General features: G+C 34.0%; 2 protein-coding genes and 2 pseudogenes across 2 annotated transcripts; 1 reads left to right on the top strand and 3 right to left on the bottom strand.

The window, feature by feature from the left end:
- Window positions 1-496: 496 nt before the first annotated feature.
- On the bottom strand, window positions 497-2,269 carry LOC107614696 (uncharacterized). The gene is made up of 2 exons (XM_021111377.2): window positions 864-2,269; window positions 497-735 (listed from the first exon to the last, which is right to left on the bottom strand). The coding sequence occupies exons 1-2, from the start codon at window positions 2,253-2,255 to the stop codon at window positions 646-648; spliced, it is 1,482 nt and encodes a 493-aa protein (XP_020967036.1). The 5' UTR covers window positions 2,256-2,269; the 3' UTR covers window positions 497-645.
- Window positions 2,270-3,826: 1,557 nt separating this feature from the next.
- Window positions 3,827-7,451, top strand: LOC148543505 (uncharacterized; annotated as a pseudogene).
- Window positions 7,452-7,981: 530 nt separating this feature from the next.
- On the bottom strand, window positions 7,982-11,223 carry LOC107614695 (F-box/LRR-repeat protein 16-like). The gene is made up of 2 exons (XM_016316837.3): window positions 9,359-11,223; window positions 7,982-8,179 (listed from the first exon to the last, which is right to left on the bottom strand). The coding sequence occupies exon 1, from the start codon at window positions 11,184-11,186 to the stop codon at window positions 9,372-9,374; it is 1,815 nt and encodes a 604-aa protein (XP_016172323.2). The 5' UTR covers window positions 11,187-11,223; the 3' UTR covers window positions 7,982-8,179; window positions 9,359-9,371.
- A 5,846-nt stretch (window positions 11,224-17,069) lies between these two features.
- LOC107618040 (F-box/LRR-repeat protein 14-like) lies at window positions 17,070-19,141 on the bottom strand (annotated as a pseudogene).
- Between the last annotated feature and the right edge of the window lie 764 nt (window positions 19,142-19,905).

Below are 19,905 nucleotides of genomic sequence, written 5' to 3' on the forward strand. Positions count from 1 at the left end.
CTTATAAACAGAAAAGAGAAACAAAACAAAGAACAAGACTAATAAAGTAATAAATGAAGGGAATTAATATTTTAAGTTTTCTTTTCAAACAAGTGTTCTTGGAGGATTGGTAATATTACTACTACTACTAAAAATGATCAAATTTCTTTTAAAAAATACATTATAAATATACTAAAAGATTTTAACTATATAATTTTTTTATTATTTATCAAATCCTTTAAAATACTTGTTGGTAAGGCTCAAACTCTTAAATAGTGAAAAACCAAAGGTAAGAGCCCAAAACTCTTCATCCCTAAGAAAGTGTAGAGCTTCTTCCTTAGTAACATACAAGTAAGCAAGTGTTAGAAGATTCGAATCCCGCCTTGTCGCCTTGTGAATGCAGTAACTCATTGGCTACCGACAAACTTTTAAATAGAGCTCAAATCTGCAACAAATTAGTTCTTGACCTATCAGATTGGGAGAGAATCAGTTACATTAGTAATCCCAGGCAATCCCAACCAACAACCGCGCAATCCCAACCGACGACCGCGCAGATCCCAGCCGACGACGCATCCATGACTTAGGGAGAGATCCCTCCGGCCCGCATCACTAGCAAATGTTATTTTTCTCAACGATGACTTTGCCAATAACATCCAAGCAATGACATCAGTAGATATGTTTTGACAAGAATACAAACTTATCATTCTTAGTTGCTTGCAATTTTTTACCACCTGCTTTACCCCACTGGCCGTGATCCTGTAACAATATTCCAATTTAAGTTCTTTTAAGTTGTAACAATTCTCTGAAATAAGAGAGAGTTCTTCATTGCTGATTCTCGACCATGACAAATTCAACACAAATAATGTAGGAACTTCAAAGTTAACCTTAAACGGAACCTCCTTGTATCCTAAATGAGCCAAGTCCAAGCGTTGAATCTTACAACACCTCCATAAAACTTCAATAACACCCTTTGAATAGGTCCTGGAATCGCTCAAATCCATCATCTCCAAGTTTGGGCATACGGAAGCAAGTATAGTGACACTTCTATCATCTAGCCATAAATTATTAGCCAAATAGAGAAACTTCACATGAGAATAATTCACAAACAAAAAATTCTCCTCCACCTTCTTCTTCCCAAGACAGGTATTTTCCATCCTGATCTCAGTTATCAAAGGGCAGTTACGCATTATGGCGAACAAACTCAAATCAGTAAGCTTTTCATTCCCATTAAGTTTCACAAAGTTTAAGTTACCAAGAAGCAAAGACAACTCACCCACACGCTGATCATTCAGAAATTCTGTGCTCTCAAGATCTAAATAATGCAAATGGTTACACTTTCTCAACAAGCGAGAAATCCCATGGTATCCATATCCCCTACAGTACTGCAGAGAGAGTTTCCTCAAGGGAAGGCCTTCCTCCGCAACAGCACACAAGACTTCGTCAGATATAGGCGTATAAGACAAATCAAGACAAGTCAAACCCTTCAAATTTACCAATGCATCAATGAACTCCGAAATTTTATCATGCCAACCGCTAAAAGACAAAGACCTCAATTGGGATCTCTGACGGATTGCGTTAGCAATCTGAGTTATCTCACTATGACGGCTGGTTGATTCAAGAACAATAAGCTCTTCTAAAAAATGACAATTCTGACACAAGGTGGAAATGTGAGAGTTCCGAAATTTACGGTTACCTGAAACATTCACCTTTCTAAGCTTCTTAAGCCCTGAAGCAAAGGCCTTTACACGGGAATAATCTGTTATCTCATCACAATTATACGGAGGGAAACTCACATCGATTTCTTCGAGGTTTGGGAAGCACTCGACAATTAAGCCCAAATCCTGAGGCATGAAGGAACAGTTGAGTGACTTCAAAGTTGGAAACTTTTGGGAGAATTGCTGCAACCCATGTGAGGGGAAGGTGGGTTGGTGGGACAGGTCGAGGGAACGGAGTGAGGGTAGGTCGAACAAAGCGATTTGGGAGAGGAGTGCGTTGATGTCACCCGTGAAGTAGCGCGTGATTTTGATGGTCGTCATGTTGGGAAAACGGCGGAGGAGGGTGGGAAGGAGAGGGCGGACAGGGTCGAGAACGGAGAGGTCGGTGCGGAGGCTGTTGGTAAGGGAAAATAACTGGCGTGAGACTAGGGAGAGTGATTCGTAATCGAGAGGGTCGCTGATGTGTTTGAAAATTAATTCCCAACACTCATCTGGTAAATGTGGCTCTTGGTGTCTACAAATTCTTGATGATGATGATGGTGGCGGCGGCGGTGGAGCCATTGTCTACGATTTTTGTGCGGAAAGGTTTTAGAGAAAGAGTCTGGGATTATAAACTAGAGAAAATATAGGGGACCAACACTTTTGTTGAAATTTGGACAGCACTTAATCATCGAAAAGAAAATGATTAATCCTACACTATTAGATGTCATCTCACACCATTGAAAATATTGATGATGGCTAATTGATGGCTAAACATCACAAATTCTGCTGGCCCCCTAGCACTCCTCTATAAACTATTCTATTTACACCATCTCCAGCAGCAAACTTATCTCATAAAAAATGACTCTATATCAAATTTTGCGCCATAACCAATAAATAGGAACTCAATAAATCTCTCTCTTCTCCATTAGAAGAAACTAACTTTAATCCCTATTTTGATCCACTTAATTAATTAATTAAATAATTAAAATTAATATAATTATTATTTTTATATAATAATATTATTTAAATTTATAAATTTAAAATAATTTAATATTATAAAATATTAAAATAAATAACTTAAATTTAATTAGTATTTTAAATTTTATAAATAAAATTAAATAATTCAACTAAAAATTATTTTATAATATATAAAAATTAAATTTATTTTTTATATAAAATAAATTTAATTAATTATGATTTAATATAACAATATAAATAATATTTTATATTAATTTAACATAATTATTTATATTAATTGTAATTTAATATAACTAATTATTAAATAATTAATATAAATAATTAATTAAATAGATATATAAGTATTTAATATATATATTTAATAATTTTTTTATTTTTTTATTAACTTACCACATGGCATGATTTTATTGGTTGTTGCAAGTCCATGCTTAGAGGGACTCTCAACCTTGATCCCCGTGAAGAGCCCTCTTTCCCTTTTCACTCTAATGATAATTGAGTCCTCGTATGTCAGAAAAGGAACTCTATTTCTTAGCATTAGAGTTGCTCTTACATCTCTAAATTTTTTATTTTTATTTTAGAGAATAAAGTAAAATTTTTTATTATTAATAAATTTTTTATATTTTTTTTTTAAATCTCATTTATAAAATAAATACTGTTAGATAATACTTTATTTTTTAAAATAAAATTTAAAATTTAAAAGATCTAAATTTATAAATGATCAAAGTGAGGATCGTTGTAAATGATTTATGATTTATGCATGAGTTCGATTAGAGAACTAATTAGTAGAACTGGATTCAAGGTATGCCAGTTGATTGATTCTACTCAACTTTTCAGATTGGCTTAGTGTTACATCTATCATTAGTGTCTCTTTTTTTTATTATTTATCAAGCAGAGAGCGCTTTCAAGGAACGAAGTCCATTTAGTAAGACGTTTGAAAGAGGTATCCGACTCAGCACAATCAGTCACTTAAATTTCGGGAAGCAATCAACTTACAGAGAACTAAGAACAACGACTACGCCCCCCTACGATTGTTTCGATTTCTGCCACTACTTTTTGAGTATTCCACTCCTCTATTGGTTGAATTCATACAATAAAGTAGTTTAGTTTAAATGTGAACAAGCTTAGTGGGAGCTGTAGAAATCCTTTCTCTTCCATTAACATGAAAACTGGCAATGGGTAGGGTATGGTAGGGTTTGGACTTTGGACCCTACCCTAATCCTATCTGCGTGTTGAGAATCTCTCAACTCTAACCCTACCCGCACCTTAAAATTCTAAATCCTACCCTACCCTACCCTACTCGCAGAAATATCAAATTTTTTCAAAGTAAATATAAAATTCAATCATTTCGAATTTTATACATATTAATAACATAAAAAATAAAAATTTAATGGTTTAAATTACTAAATTAACTAACTAGTTTTAGTGGTTATTCACTTATTGTAAGTCATTACATAAGGGAGGTTGTGGGTTCAACTCTCACTTCCTTCACTATATACCTAATTTTTATAAAATATGTGTTATATATGATGTGCGGGTAGAGTAGGGTAGGGTACACCCTAAACCCGTACCCTACCCTACCCGCAGGCATACCCAGACCGGACCCTGCCCTACCCGAACGGGTTGGACTGGGTTGGGTACCCGCGGGTAGGGTATGAATTGCCAGCCCTACTAATTAGGTCGAATCCCGCCTTGTACATGCAGCAACTAGGGGTGTGCATGGTCTGGCCCGGCCCAAAAATTCGGCCCGGTTTCGAACACTTTAGGAGCTAATTTGGTGTGATTTTATTGGGTTTAGGGCTGGATAAGGGTCTCAAAAATAGACCCGATCATTATTTAGGGTCGGGTCCGGACCATAGCTCGGGTCACTCGAAATCGGCTCGGTGGCCCGGTCATCATACACAATTAATATTTTGTATTATTAGTGATGGATGATGGCTATTATTATGTGGAATTTAAGTATTGTAAACCTTCATATTTTGTGTTATTAGTCATTATATATAAGACTATAAGTTAATATTTTATGTTTAAAATACATAAGACTTTAGACTAATGCATAATATTGTGTTATTTGTATTGATTTAAATATTTGGTGTTATTAGGCAATATTAGTATTGATTATGGTTATGCTTTAATTTTAGAGAAGACTTGGTTCTTGTTATATTTTTCTAAGTAAATTTTACCATGTCAAATAATGGTTGGAGTTTTGTAAATTTGGATATTTTTACCTGCTAACTTACAAGAAGGTATCAAGGTAATATAATGTTAACGGCCCGATTTTCACCCGGTTTTACCCGGTATAATCGTGGCCCAAAAGTGTACAAGTTTCATCGGGTCTAGGGCTGGGTTCGAGTCTAACAAATAGGCCCGATATATATTTCGGGCCGAGTCTGGGTCACATCAAACCCGGTTTCACCCGGCCCATGCACATCCCTAGCAGCAACTCATTGGCCAACAACAGACCCTTAAATGGAACTTAGATCCGCGACGGATTAGTCCTTAACCTGTCAGGTTGGGGGATACCGTTTGGGTAAACCAAAAAAAAAAATAATTAGGTCCAAATCCCATTAGAGTTAATTAATTAAAAAATAAATTTATTATAAACATTTTTTTTATAATTTGTATTTTATAAATTTTAAAATTAAAAATTAAGAGTGTCGGTTGAGGTGATTTATATTGGAATTAGATTTTTTTAATGGTTTAGACATTTAGCTAATATTATTTTATTCGATACTAAATAGGAATGAAATCAACTCTAGTCAATTAATTAAAAAATAAATTCGTTATTAAAAAAATTACTTTCCTAATTTTTCGAATTTCAAAATCTAAAATTAAAAAGGAGTTAATTTAGTTAGTTTATATTATAATTAGTCTCTAGATTTTTTCTTAATTTAAATATAAAAAAAGTGTTAGCTATATGTTATGGTTATTAATAAAAAAAGGGAGATGCATGAAGGGAGCGTCACAAATTGCAATACTGGGTTAATTACAAATACGGGACACTAAACCTTTTATTCTTCTATTCTTTTCATTGCTACTTCTTTTGTAATTGTTAAATCTCTTCCTCCTTTTCCAGGTCTCTTGATGGATACTCCCTGTAGTTGAGATGCAGCCGAATTTTTATTTCTTAATTCTTTTATGACTTCATTTGTTATTATCACATCATTTAGTACTTTCTGAAATTACTGTCCATTGAAATTGACGTTACCTCTCCATACATAATTGAATAAATATTGGGTAAAGTATATTTTTTGTCCCTGAAGTTTAGCAAAAATTTCAAAAATACCCTTAAGTTTTATTTTGTTTCAATTTTGTCCTAGAAGTTTTCGATTTGCATCAAATATACCCTTAACGGCTAAATTTTCAAAAAAATTAAGACCAATCTAACAATAATGCATGAAAACTATGCTTGATTTACTTGTGTTGAGGGTTGTTCTTATGAAATCGTTGTTGAATTGGTCTTAAATTTTTTGAAAAATTAGCCGTTCGGGGTATATTTGATGCAAATAGAAAACTTTTAGGACAAAATTGAAACAAAATAAAACTTAGGGATATTTTTGAAACTTTTGTCAAACTTCAAGAACAAAAAATATACTTTACCCATAAATATTTTTTGTTAGTGAAATTTTTTACTGCAACACCCTTTCATTGGTGTTTTCACTGATCATGTCTGTCAGGGACAACACGAGAATGAAAGGTATGGAGGCAGAGATTAAGAAAACTTTACCAAATGATTGAATCGGCGGCGGAGGAACATAGAGCTGAGAGGGCCAGAGCCTCTAAATCTCAAATTTGACACGCTTCAGTCCTCTATTACGCAACTGCTCCATAATCTGCACCGCTCCAACTCTCCTTCTCGTCATATGGTGTGAACTCAACTAGGGACCCGCCATTTCGCGCGGGATTACAACCTCGAAGGTGAACGTCGATCTGCCGAAATTTGATGGGAGTGATGCCTTGGGTTGGATTTTCTCCATGGATCAATATTTCGATTTCTTGCGGGTTCCCGATGAAGGACAGGTGGGTTTAGCAGCGGTTCAAATGTCGGGAGCGGCCATTCCATGGTATCAATTATCACAGCGAGTGACACAGTTTCGTTCCTGGACTCAACTCAAGAGGGAGATTGAGCTCGACTTTGGACCTTCATTGTTCGAGTCTCCCAAGAAATTGCTCTTCAAGCTTCAACAACATAAAACAGTGAGTGAGTATTATTTTGAATTTGTTGCTTTAGCTAATTGTACTCAGATTAAACCGCCTAATACCCTTAGGGATTATTTTATAAGCGGATTAAGATAGGCTATTCGAAGGGAAGTGAAAGTTCAGTGTCTCCCGAGTTTGATGCGTGCTGTGACTTTGGCAAGATTGTATGAGGATAAATTTACTCTCGAATCCCGTCACGCTACAGGGTCGGCTGCCCATCGCCCCCAGTTTGCTAACCAAGCTGTTGTTGCTACTCCGCGACCTAATGCACACCAATTCCTTCCTCCACTTTTTCCTACACCACCACAACAGTCTCTACCAAACACTACCAGAAATTCCACTCGAAAACTTACTCTGGATGAAGTCCAAAGTAAAAAGAAAAAAGGGTTATGTTATTGGTGTGATGAGAAGTTCTCAGCGAGCCATCATTGTACCAATAGACACTTTATGTCATTACAACTTGAGTTGAGGGATGAGATGGTGCCAGAGGAGCCAACAGTTGTGTCTATGGATGAGACCGCAAACTTGCAGGGGTTGAATCAATATATCATTGAGCATCATTTATCCTATAATGTGATGCATGGTACTGAAGGCCCTTAATTCTGTACCATTTTTTTATTTTTTAATTAAAAGTATTAATAAAAAAAATTTTGTCTTTTGAAAAGTGAACAAATTATTTCTCAATAAATTAAGGTTAAATTATGACAAAATTTATGAATGTATTTGTAGATTTTTCAATAAATCAAATTTGTTATATGATAAATGATATTGATAAAGTGTTGCATATTATGGTGTAATTGATTAAAAAAAATCAATTTGACTTAAGATTATATTTTTCAAAAACTAATTTAAAGTACATACCTAATTTTTAAGGAGCATTTTACTATTAACCCAAAAATATCATTGCGTTTTTCTGCTCAAGTAGATAATAATCCATTTGGTTAATGAAGAACAAGAAAGTAATTTCAGTTTAGTAGTAACTTACCTTTTAAATTAAGTGATTAAGTGAGATAACTAACCCTCGATTTTAAAGTTTATTTGCTTAGCTTGTTAATATAACAGATTTGCTTTTGATTACATAGTACTAGATATGTGAAAAGAGTTTGAGATTCAATCTCCATTAAACATACCAATTAAGCAAGGCAAGAAACTTTGACTAAATGAAAAATTAATTAATCCTAAAACAAATCAACCAAAAGTGTATAATTTCGGTGAAGTGCTTCCATAATCTTTAGAAGGAGGTCAGATTCTTCTCTATGCATGGAGGTATTCTCTTGCTGAACAAGAAAGCTTCTAGGCTATCAGTCTCGCAAATGATTTCACGCCTGCTACTCTCCGAAGCCATAAATAGAAAAGAGAAAAAAAGATATCTTCTTTAGCTTATAAATAGAAAAGAGAAACAAAACAAAGAACAAGACTAATAAAGTAATAAATGAAGGGAATTAATATTCTAAGTTTTCTTTTTAAACAAGTGTTCTTGGAGGATTGGTAATATTACTACCACTACTAAAAATGATCAAATTTCTTTTAATAAATACATTATAAATATACTAAAAGATTTTAACTATATAATTTTTTTATTATTTATCAAATCCTTTAAAATACTTGTTGGCAAGACTCAAACTCTTAAATAGTGAAAAACCAAAGGTAACGGCCCAAAACTCTTTATCCTTAAGAAAGTGTAGAGCTTCTTCCTTAGTAACATACAAGTAAGCAAGTGTTCAAGTAAGCAAGTGTTGGAAGATTCGAATCCCGCCTTATGAATGCAGTGACAAATTTTTAAATAGAATTTAAATCTGCAATAAATTAATATATGTTTGGATTACCGTTTACAAATGACGGTTTGTATAAAATTGATTTTGTAAAAGTGATTTTGATCAAATGTGAGTTAGTATTAACGTGAATTATGTTTGGTAATTTTTATTCAAAATGGATTAGAGTAAACTAAATATCGTTTAGATTACATTATTCAAAATCACTTTTAGATAGAAAATTATAGAAAAGGACATGAATTTAAATAATTATTTTATGTTATCTTATAATTTTATTTTAAATATTTAAATAAATTTTAATATTTTTTTTAGTATTCTCAGTATTCTTTAATACTCTAATAAGATTAATAGAATCATAATACAAAATAAAAAAAACATTCTATACAAAGAAGAAATAACAATAACAGTAAAAGAATTCATATAAAAAAACAGAAATTTTATAAAAAAAATAATATGCATAAAAAATATTAAAAAGATATATTAGAAAAAAGAAAACAATAAATATATAAATAATAAAGAACATAATTAGTACATAGAAGTTAAATCCAACGTGAAAAGCTGAACGAAAAAGCTAGAATTTTTAGCTTTTGGTAAATGTGAGTTGAAGACAAAAATCACTTCTATGATTTATAGAATAAAAATATTGCCATTTATAGAATAAAAATATTGCCAAACATAAAGATGAAGCGAAGTTCAAACAAACTTCTCTCTTCTCCATAGCAAATCCAAACACACCTTAGTTATTGACCTATCGGATTAGGAGAGAATCAGTTACGTTAGTAATCCCACGGAATCCCAACCAACGACCGCTTAGTCCCAACCAACCACCGCTTAGATCCCAGCCAACAACGCATCCATGACGTAGAGAGAGATCCCTCCGGCCCGTGTCACTAGCAAATGTTATTTTTCTCAACGATGACCTTGCCAATAACATCCAAGCAATGACATCAGTAGATATGTTTTTACAAGAATACAAACTTATCATTCTTAGTTGCTTGCAATCTTTTACCACCTGCTTTACCCCACTCGCCGTGATTTTGCTACAATATTCCAATTTAAGTTCTTTTAAGTTGTAACAATTCTTTGAAATAAGAGAGGGTTCTTCATTGCCAATTATCGACCATGACAAATTCAACACGAACAATGTAGGAACTTCAAAGTTAACCTTAAACGGAAACTCCTTGTATCCTAAATGAGCAAAGTCCAAGCGAAGAATCTTACAACACCTCGATAAAACTTCAATAGCACCCTTTGAATGGGTCCCGCAATCGCTCAAATCCATTATCTCCAAGTTTGGGCATACGGAAGCAAGTATAGTGAGACTTCTATCACCAAGCCATAAATTATTAGCCAAATAGAGAAACTTCACATGAGAATAATTCACAACCAAAAAATTCTCCTCCACCTTCTTCTTCCCAAGACAGGTACTTTCCATCCTGATCTCAGTTATCAAAGGGCAGTTACGCATTATGGCGAACAAACTCAAATCAGTAAGCTCTCTATTCCTATTAAGTTTCACAAAGTTTAAGTTACCAAGAAGCAAAGACAACTCACCCACCCGCTGATCATTCAGATATTCTGTGCTCTCAAGATCTAAATATTGTAAATGGTTACACTTTCTCAACAAGCGAGAAATCCCATGGTATCCATATCCGATACTGTATTGCAGAGAGAGTTTCCTCAAGGGAAGGCCTTCTTCCGCAACAGCACACAAGACCTCGTCAGATATGCACGACCAAGACAACTCAAGACAAGTCAAACCCTTCAAATTTACCAATGCATCAATGAACTCCGAAATCTTATCATGCGAACCGCTAAAAGCCAAAGACCTCAATTGGGGTCTCTGACGGATCGCGTTAGCCATCTGTCTTATCACACTAAGCTTGCTGGTTGATTTAAGAACAATAAGCTCTTCTAAAAAATGACAATTCTGACACAAGGTGAAAATGTGAGAGTTCCGAAATTTACGGTTACCTGAAACATTCACCTTTCTAAGCTTCTTAAGCCCTGAAGCAAAGGCCATTACACGGGAATAATCTGTTATCTCATCAGAATTATTCGGAGGGAAACTCACGTCGATTTCTTCGAGGTTCGGGAAGCACTCGACAATTAAGCCCAAATCCTGAGGCGTGAAGGAACAGTTGAGTGACTTCAAAGTTGGAAACTTTTGGGAGAATTGTCGCAACCCATGTGAGGGGAAGGTGGGTTGGTGGGACAGGTCGAGGGAACGGAGTGAGGGTAGGTCGAACAAAGCGATTTGGGAGAGGAGCGCGTTGATGTCACCCGTGAAGTAGCGCGTGATTTTGATGGTCGTCAGGTTGCGAAAACGGCGGAGGAGGGCGGGAAGGAGAGGGGGGACAGGGTCGAGAACGGAGAGGTCGGTGCGGAGGCGGTTGGTAAGGAAAAGGAGCTGGCGTGAGACGAGGGAGAGTGATTCGTGATCTAGATGGTCGCTGATGTGTTTGAAAATTAATTCCCAACACTCATCTGGTAAATGTGGCTCTTGGTGTCTACAAATTCTTGATGATGATGATGATGATGGTGGCGGCGGCTGTGGAGCCATTGTCTACGATTTTTGTGTGGAAAGGTTTTAGAGAAAAAGTCTGGGATTATAAACTATTCCATTTACATCTCTAAATTTTTTATTTTTATTTTAGAGAATAAAGGGAAATTTTTTATTATTAAATAATTTTTTTAATATTTTTTTTATATAAAATAAATATTGTTAGATCATATTTTATCTTTTAAAATAAAATTTAAAATTTAAAAGATGTAAATTTATAAACTGTCAAAGTGGGTATCGTTGTAAATTATTTATGCATGAGTTCGGCTAGAGAACTAATTAGGTCCAAAGCCCATTAGAGTTAATTAATTAAAAAATAAATTTATTATAAACATTTTTTTATAATTTGTATTTTTAAAATTTTAAAATTAAAAATTAAAAGTGTCGGTTGAGGTGATTTATATTGGAATTAGATATTCTTTTAAGAGTTTAGACATTTAATTAATATTATTTTATTTGGTACTAAATAAGAATAAAATCAACTCTAGTCAATTAATTGAAAAATAAATTTTTTATAAAAAAGATTTTACTATCCTAACTTTTTGAATTTCAAAATCTAAAAATAAAAAGGAGTTAATTTAGTTAGTTTATATTATAATTAGTCTCTAGATTTTTTCTTAATTTAAATATAAAAAAAGTGTTAGCTATATGTTATGGTAATTAATGAAAAAAAGAAGATACATGAAGTGAGTGCCACAAATTACAATATTGGCTTAGTTACAAATACGGGATACACAATAATCGATCAGGATGAGCGGGACCAAGGCGTAGTGCTAGAGAGAAGGTTATTAACAGGAGGTTGCAATGATATGCCCTTGAGGCGTGTGTGGTAAATCTTTTATTCTTCTATTCTTTTCATTGCTACTTCTTTCTTAATTGTTAAACCTCTTCCTCCTCTTTCAAGTCTCTTAATGAATGTTTCTCTATGGCTGAGATGCAGCTGAATTTTTATTCCTTAATTTTTTTATGACTTCATTTATTGTTATCACATCATTTAGTATTTCCTGAAATTACTGTCCATTGAAATTGACATTACCTCTTCATACATAATTGAATCAATATTTCTTATTAGTGAAAATTTCTACTGCAACACCTTTTTATTGGTATTTGTTAGTTTAGAGACTGGTACTAAAATTTTTGTCTCTATCTTTAAAATTTCAGTATTTCAATACCTCCAAAAAGTAGGGACACAGGAGACTAAAATTTTTAGAGATAGAGACTGAAATTTTAATAATATTTTATACTTAAAATACTTTTATTTCAATTATTTAATTCCAATTTTACCCTTTGCGCAAATTAAATTAGAGTTTCATTCTTATTTCAATTCCTGTCTCTCATTTTGCACCAAACAGAATACTGAGATTTATTTCAATCTCTGTCTCTTAGTCTCTGTCTCTCAGTCTCAGTCTCAGTCTTTCCGTCTCTGTCTCTCCACCAAACGCTACCAGAATGAAGGGTATGGAGACAGAGATTAAGAAACTTTACCAGATGATTAAATCGGCGGCGGAGGAACATAGAGCTGAGAGGGCCAGAACCTCTGAGGCTATGAATCTCAAATTTGACACGCTTCAGTCCTCTATTACGCAACTGTTTCATAATCCGCACCGCTTCAACTCTCCTTCTCGTGAGTTCTCATATCGTGCGAGCTCAACTGGGGATCCGCCATTTCGCGCGGGATTGCAACTCCAAAGGGTGAACGTCAATCTGTTGAAATTTGATGGGAGTGATGCCTTGGGTTGGATTTTCTCCATGGATCAATATTTCGATTTCTTCCGGGCTCCCGATGAAGAACAGGTGGGTTTAGCAGCGGTTCAAATGTCGGGAGCGGCCATTCCATGGTATCAATTATCACAGCGAGCGACACAGTTTCGTTCCTGAACTCAACTCAAGAGGACGATTGAGCTCGAGTTTGGACCTTCATTGTTCGAGTCTCCCAAGGAATTGCTCTTCAAGCTTCAACAACATGTAACAGTGAGTGAGTATTATTCTGAATTTGTTGCTTTAGCTAATTGTACTCCGTGATCTAATGCCGCCAATTCCTTCCTCCACTTCTTTCTACACCACCACAACAGCCCCTACCAAACACTACCAGAAATTCCACTCAAAAACTTACTCCGGATGAAGTCCAAAGTAAAAAGAAAAAAGAGTTATGCTATTGGTGTGATGAGAAGTTCTCAGCGAGCCATCGTTGTACCAATAGGCACTTCATGTCATTACAACTTGAATTAGGGGATAAGATGGTGCCAGGGGAGCCAACGGTTATGTCTATGGATGAGACCACAAACTTGCGAAAATGGATCCTCTCAATTTTTTTTAACAATTAAGGGAGTAAAGCGTGATCTCACCATTAATTGTTATAAGTGGGACCACGAGAAAACATGAGAAAATGTATTGAAGGGTTATAGATTACACTTTACTCTCTCAATTTTTTTTCAACAATTGAGAGGATCCATTCCCCAAACTTGCAAGGGTTGGATCAACATATCATTGAGCATCATTTATCCTATAACGTGATGCATGGTACTGAAGGCCCTTAGTTCTGTACCATTTTTTTTTATTTTTTAATTAAAAGTATTAATAAAAAAAATTGTCTTTTGGAAAGTGAACAAATTATTTCTCAGTAAATTAAGGTTAAATTATGACAAAATTTGTGAATGTATTTGTAGATTTTTCAGTAAATCAAATTTGTTATATGATAAATGATATTGATAAAGTGTCGCATATCATGGTCTAATTGATAAAAAAAATCAATTTGACTTAAGATTATATTTTTCAAAAACTAATTTAGAGTGCACACCTAATTTTTAAGGAGCATTTTACCATTAACCCAAAAATATCATTGCGTTTTTCTGCTGAAGTAGATAATAATCCATTTGGTTAATGAAGAACAAGAAAGTGATTTCAGTTTAGTAGTAACTTACCTTTTAAGTTAAGTGATTAAGTGAGATAACTGACCCTCGATTTTAAAGTTTATTTGCTTAGCTTGTTAACATAACAGATTTGCTTTTGATTACATAGTACTAGATATGTGAAAAGAGTTTGAGATTCAATCCCCATTAAACATACCAATTAAGCAAGGCAAGAAACTTTGACTAGATGAAAAAATAATTAATCCTAAAAACAAATCGACCAAAAGTGTATAATTTCGGTGAAGTGCTTCCATGGTCTTTAGAAGGAGGTCAGATTCTTCTCTATGCATGGAGGTATTCTCTTGCTGAACAAGAAAGCTTCTAGGTTGTCTTTGGAGAAGAATGGGAAGATTCAGATTCTTGGCTTGTTCCGGTTCATTGAATAATGCTTGGTGTATAACACTTCATTGTAGAGCAAGGTGAGTAAAAATTATGCAGATGTCTCATTAATAGTAACTGGTTTGAATTATGTTTATGAGTATAATTTAGCATTGTTTCATATATATGAGTATAATTTTGCAGAACACTTCATATATATGCATGCCAAATTAGTTATTTTATTCCGTTTTTGGAATTAGTAGCCACACTTGAAAATATTTATCACTGTAAATTTTTTGAGTGTATTTAAATATAATTTATGGTTAATACCTTGAATCTTTAAAATAATGCACTTTTTTTTTTTGACAGGTCAAAATAACATACTTTAGAACGAAAGAAGTGTAGTAATTTTATTAGGATAACATAGATGCTATTGATCTGAGTTATATTATGTTGTTTCACAATACTTGAATAGATAAGAATTTGTAGGTTCTTGTGTCATGAATTTTAGACATATAATTTTTGTATAAAAGAATTAACATCATTGGAAGAAAAATAGAAGAAGATAGAAGGAAAAAGATATCTTCCTTAGCTTATAAATAGAAAAGAGAAACAAAACAAAAGAACAAGACCAATAAATGAAGGGAACTAATGTTTTAAGGTTTTCTTTCTAAACAAGTGTTCTTGGAGAGTTTGGTAATATCGCTACTAATGAAAATGATTAGATTTCTTTTAATAAATACATTATAAATACACTAAAAGATTTTAACTATATAGTTTTTTATTATTTTATCTAATCCTTTAAAATACTTGTTGGCAAGGCTCAAACTCTTTATGCTGTGTTATTTGAGGCCCTAAAGCTAAATATTACAACTTACAATCTAATGTCTCAAAGGCTTTCTCAACAAGGAATGGTTATGAATGGCTCCTTGAAAGAAAGGTTGCATGGGATACAAATGAGAATTGGTTGTGTTTCTGGCGTTTGAGAATACCTAAAAAGATCAAGGGGGTGATGTGGCTCATCCTGCATGAGGCCATTTCCACTGCCAGCTTCCGTTACCATAGACGCTTAACAGCAACAGATCTTTGCCCCATAATGAAGCACCAGAGACAGAAACTGCAAAACACTGTCTTAGACTTTGTAATAAAGTGAAGCCGATTTGGGAGAGCTTGAAGGCAGAAACTGCAAAACACTGCCTTAGACTTTGTAATAAAGTGAAGCCGATTTGGGAGAGCTTGAAGGTGGGAATACAAACTTGGGATGTCTCCTTAGATTTTTAAAGCTGGCTTCGTATAAAACTTCGGACTAGTGAAGAAATTTTTGCAGCAGACTTTTGGTGGTTTTGGAGGGACAGAAACAATGATATTTTTAATCCAAATGACATTTGGAGTAAGGAGAAAGTTCTCAAACTTATTAGGCACTATTGCAGCTGAGTATGCTGCTATTGAGCGTTCTAATAAGGTGACATATCATCTCTCTTTGTGTGATTTTTGGTGTCCTCTTTCAATCAATGTTGTTAAATTAAACTGTGATGCTAGTCTTTTTGAACAGACCAACTTGTTGGTTTTGGGTCTGCTATACAAGACAGTACGGGTAAATAGTTAATTGGACTGTTCAGCAAACATTCCGATAGAAACTATTATTTGGTGTAACTATTCGCAATTTGGAGGGGTCTTTTTGTTTAGATGCTTATTTCTTGATTAAAAAATATTCATCCCTGATGCAGAGAGAAGACACAGACCTTTTGAAGATTTCTGAGGTGCTGCAACGTAATTGGGTGGTTTATGTTCAATTGATTCAACGAATAGCGAACTCCGGGGAGTGGATCCTCTCCAGTGGAAAAAAAACTGGATAGTATCCAGTGTTTGATCTCACTATTCATTGTTCTCTCTCTTATTAATTTCTAGTCCCATTTATAGAATTAAAGGTGAAAAAGATCACACTTTATTCTCTCCAGTAAAAAAAAATGGAGAAGATCCATTCCCCGAACTCAGATCATTTAGCTAAAACAGCGACTAGCCATTATTGTCCTTACTCTGAGTTTTTACTTCCTTGTAGTGTTGTTGATCATATCATTAGGAAGGAGATGATATCTCCAACTTAGTTGTTCTTTGTTCTTTCCTTTATTGGACACCAAAAAAAAGTTCTTGAATGATGAAAAACCAAAGGTAAGAGCCCAAAACTCTTCATCACCCCCTAAGAAAGTGCGGAGCTTCTTCCTCAATAACATACAAGATTAGCATTTTAGGAAACTATAATTAAGCTCCTCAATAACATGCAAGATTAGCATTTTAGGAAACTATAATTAATGCAAATTGTGATACATTCACTATCTTTCAAAGTTACTAAGAACAACTCCAACTAATTGAATTGATTTGAAATTAAAATTTATATTAAATATAATCGAAAATGTTTGGTAACCAAAGAAAATCAGTCAAAAACAGCCATAACTTGCCTTATTTAGCATTCATTAATTGTTGCGATAATTAATTAATGCTAAATAAGACAAGTTTTGACTGTTTTTTTTGTCTACCTAGCATTACCCAAATATAATCTTTAAAATGATATTCGTATCAGTAATACCATATCATTTTAAAGAAAAATCAATGCAATGCAACCATATAATCCATTAAACTCATTAAATAAACATTATAATTTGTTAATAAACTGAAATTAAACCAACTATTAAAATAACAAATTTCATATTGAGTATCAAATCAATTTTTATAATATATGATCCCATAAATACTTATGTGACATATTGTAAAATCCAAAATAAAATTAAACTAAAATCAAGCATCGGAGATCCTCTTAAAGGAAATGAAGATTCCTCCATGTTTCACATCCATATTTTACTTCCCGACCAAGATTCAGTTAAATTAACTTAGATCCCAGCCAATCCCAGTGAGCAAAGCATCCATGACTCAGTAAGAGATCTCTCTTGCCAACAACCGCACCACTAGCATATGTTATTTTTTTCAACGATGGCCTTGTCAATACCATCCAAGCAATGACATCAGAAGATACGTTTTCACAAGAATACAAACTTATCATTCTTAGTTGCTTGCAATATTTCACCACCAGCTTTACTCCACTGACAGTGATTTTGTCACAATATTCCAATTTGAGTTCTTTTAAGTTGTAACAACTTTTTGAAATAAGAGAGAGTTCTTCATTGCTAATTCTCGACGATGACAAATTCAACACAAACAATGTAGGAACTTCAAAGTTAACCTTAAACTGAAACTGACAGAGCCTATATCCTAGATAAGCTAAGTCCAAGTGCTGAATCTTACAACACCTCCACAAAACTTCCATAGCACCCTTTGAAACCATCCCGCAATAGCTCAAATCCATCTTCTCCAAGTTGGGGCATACGGAAGCAAGCATAGTGACACTTTTATCGTCCAACCAAGAATTCTGAGCCAAATAGAGAAACTTTACTTGAGAATTCACAATCAAACAATCCTCCTCCTCCAACTTCTGCTTCCCAACACCAGTTGTCTCCATCCTGATATCCGTTATCCGAGGGCAGTTTCGCATAATGGCTAACAAGCTCAAATCAGTAAGCTTTTTATTCCTATTAAGTTTCACAAAGTTCAAATTACCAAGAAGCAAAGACAACTCAATCACACACTGATCATTCAGAAACTCTGTGTTCTCAAGATCCAGATACTGTAAATTATTACACTTTCTTAGTAAACAAGAAATCCCATCGTATCCATATTCCTTACAAGAAGGCAGAGAGAGTTCCCTCAAGGGAAGGCCTTCTTCCGCAACAGCACACAAGACCTCATCAGATACACGGCAATAAGACAAATCAAGACAAGTCAAACCCTTCAAATTCACCAATGCATCAATAAACTCCGAAAACCTATGGTACAAACCGCTAAAAGCCAAAGATCTCAATTGGGGTCTCTGACGGATCGCATTGGCAATCTGAGGACGACCGCGGGTTTCAAGAACAATAAGCTCTTCTAGAAAATGACAATTCTGACACAAGGTGAAAATGGAAATTCACGGTTACCTGAAATATTCACCTTTCTAAGCTTCTTAAGCCCTGAAGCAAAAGCCTTTACATGGGAATAATCTGTTATCTCATCACAATTATACGGAGGGAAACTCACATCGATTTCTTCGAGGTTCGGGAAGCACTCGACAATTAAGCACAAATCCTGAGGCATGAAGGAACAGTTGAGTGATTTCAAAGTTGGAAACTTTTCGGAGAATTGTCGCAACCCATGTGAGGGGAAGGTGGGTTGGTGAGACAAGTCGAGGGAATGGAGTGAGGGTAGGTCGAGCGAAGCGATTTGGGAGAGGAGCGCGTTGATGTCACCCGTGAAGTAGCGCGTGATTTTGATGGTCGTCAGGTTGGGAAAACGGCGGAAGAGGGCGGGAAGGAGAGGGGGGACAGGGTCGAGAACGGAGAGGTCGGTGCGGAGGCGGTTGGTAAGGAAACGGAGCTGGCGTGAGACGAGGGAGAGTGATTCGTGATCTAGATGGTCGCTGATGTGTTTCAAAATTAATTCCCAACACTCATCTGGCAAATGTGTTTCTTGGTGTCTACAAGTTCTTTTTGATGATGATGGTGGTGGCGGCGGCAGCAGCGGTGGAGCCATTGTCTACAATTTGTGTGTGGAAGGGTTTTGGAGAAAGATGTTGGGAGTTTGGGGGTATATAAAGTATAAACAACCATGCTATCGTGACTAGGAGTGGCAAACTGAGTAGTTTGCTACTTCGCCTTTTGGGGGCTGGAGCCTTTCGTTATATTTAGTAAGATAATTTTAAAAGGATTTAGATTCTCTAAATTTTGAATTTTATTTTAGAGAATAAAAAATAATTTATTATTATTTATTTTATAGTTGGGATCAAAAGAAAATATTCAATGATGAAAGATTTCACTTTATCCTCTAAAGTAAAAAGGATTCAAATTCATTCTGAATTCGTTCTTGTTAAATACACAATAATTTTTATAAATAATGTGAATAATAGATTTTAAAATAGATTTATAATATAATAAAGAATTTCATTATCAAATTATTAAATAAACTCTAACATTAAAATAACTATATGCACATTTAATAAATTGAACATCCAATTATTGTTAATTATATATGAGTAAATCGAATTAAAAGGAATAACCATCAAATTAAAAATAATCAACGTAATCATTTACATACTTATTAAATTGAACATTCGGTATATCCATTATTCACATTATTTAATATTTTCATTGTCTTCCTATACTTCTCCTTAATTTCTCTTCCGTTCTGTTTAACAGTGTATTAGTGGGTATTTTCTTCTATTTTTTTTATTAATTTCTTTTTATTAATAAATTATTAAATATTAAATAATATTTAATTTTATACTTATTTTAATAAATTTATAATTTTTAAATTTATAAACATTAAAATCTTTATAATTCTAGATATATAATAAACATAATTATCAATTAAATTTTTTGAAACAAAATAATAAAACTAATATTATA

This window comes from Arachis ipaensis, chromosome B9 (genome assembly GCF_059453495.1).
Source record: "Arachis ipaensis isolate K30076 ecotype BB chromosome B9, ASM5945349v1, whole genome shotgun sequence".
Lineage (NCBI taxonomy): Eukaryota > Viridiplantae > Streptophyta > Magnoliopsida > Fabales > Fabaceae > Arachis > Arachis ipaensis.

What these genes read in the sequence shown, in the direction of transcription:
- LOC107614695 (XM_016316837.3), bottom strand. Translation starts at nt 11,186, where the DNA reads ATGGCTCCACAGCCGCCGCCACCATCATCATCATCATCATCAAGAATT.
- LOC107614696 (XM_021111377.2), bottom strand. Translation starts at nt 2,255, where the DNA reads ATGGCTCCACCGCCGCCGCCACCATCATCATCATCAAGAATTTGTAGA. An exon ending in ACAAGGAGGTTCCGTTTAAG is followed by an intron (nt 736 to 863) that starts GTTAACTTTGAA and finishes ATATTGTTACAG; the next exon opens with GATCACGGCCAGTGGGGTAA.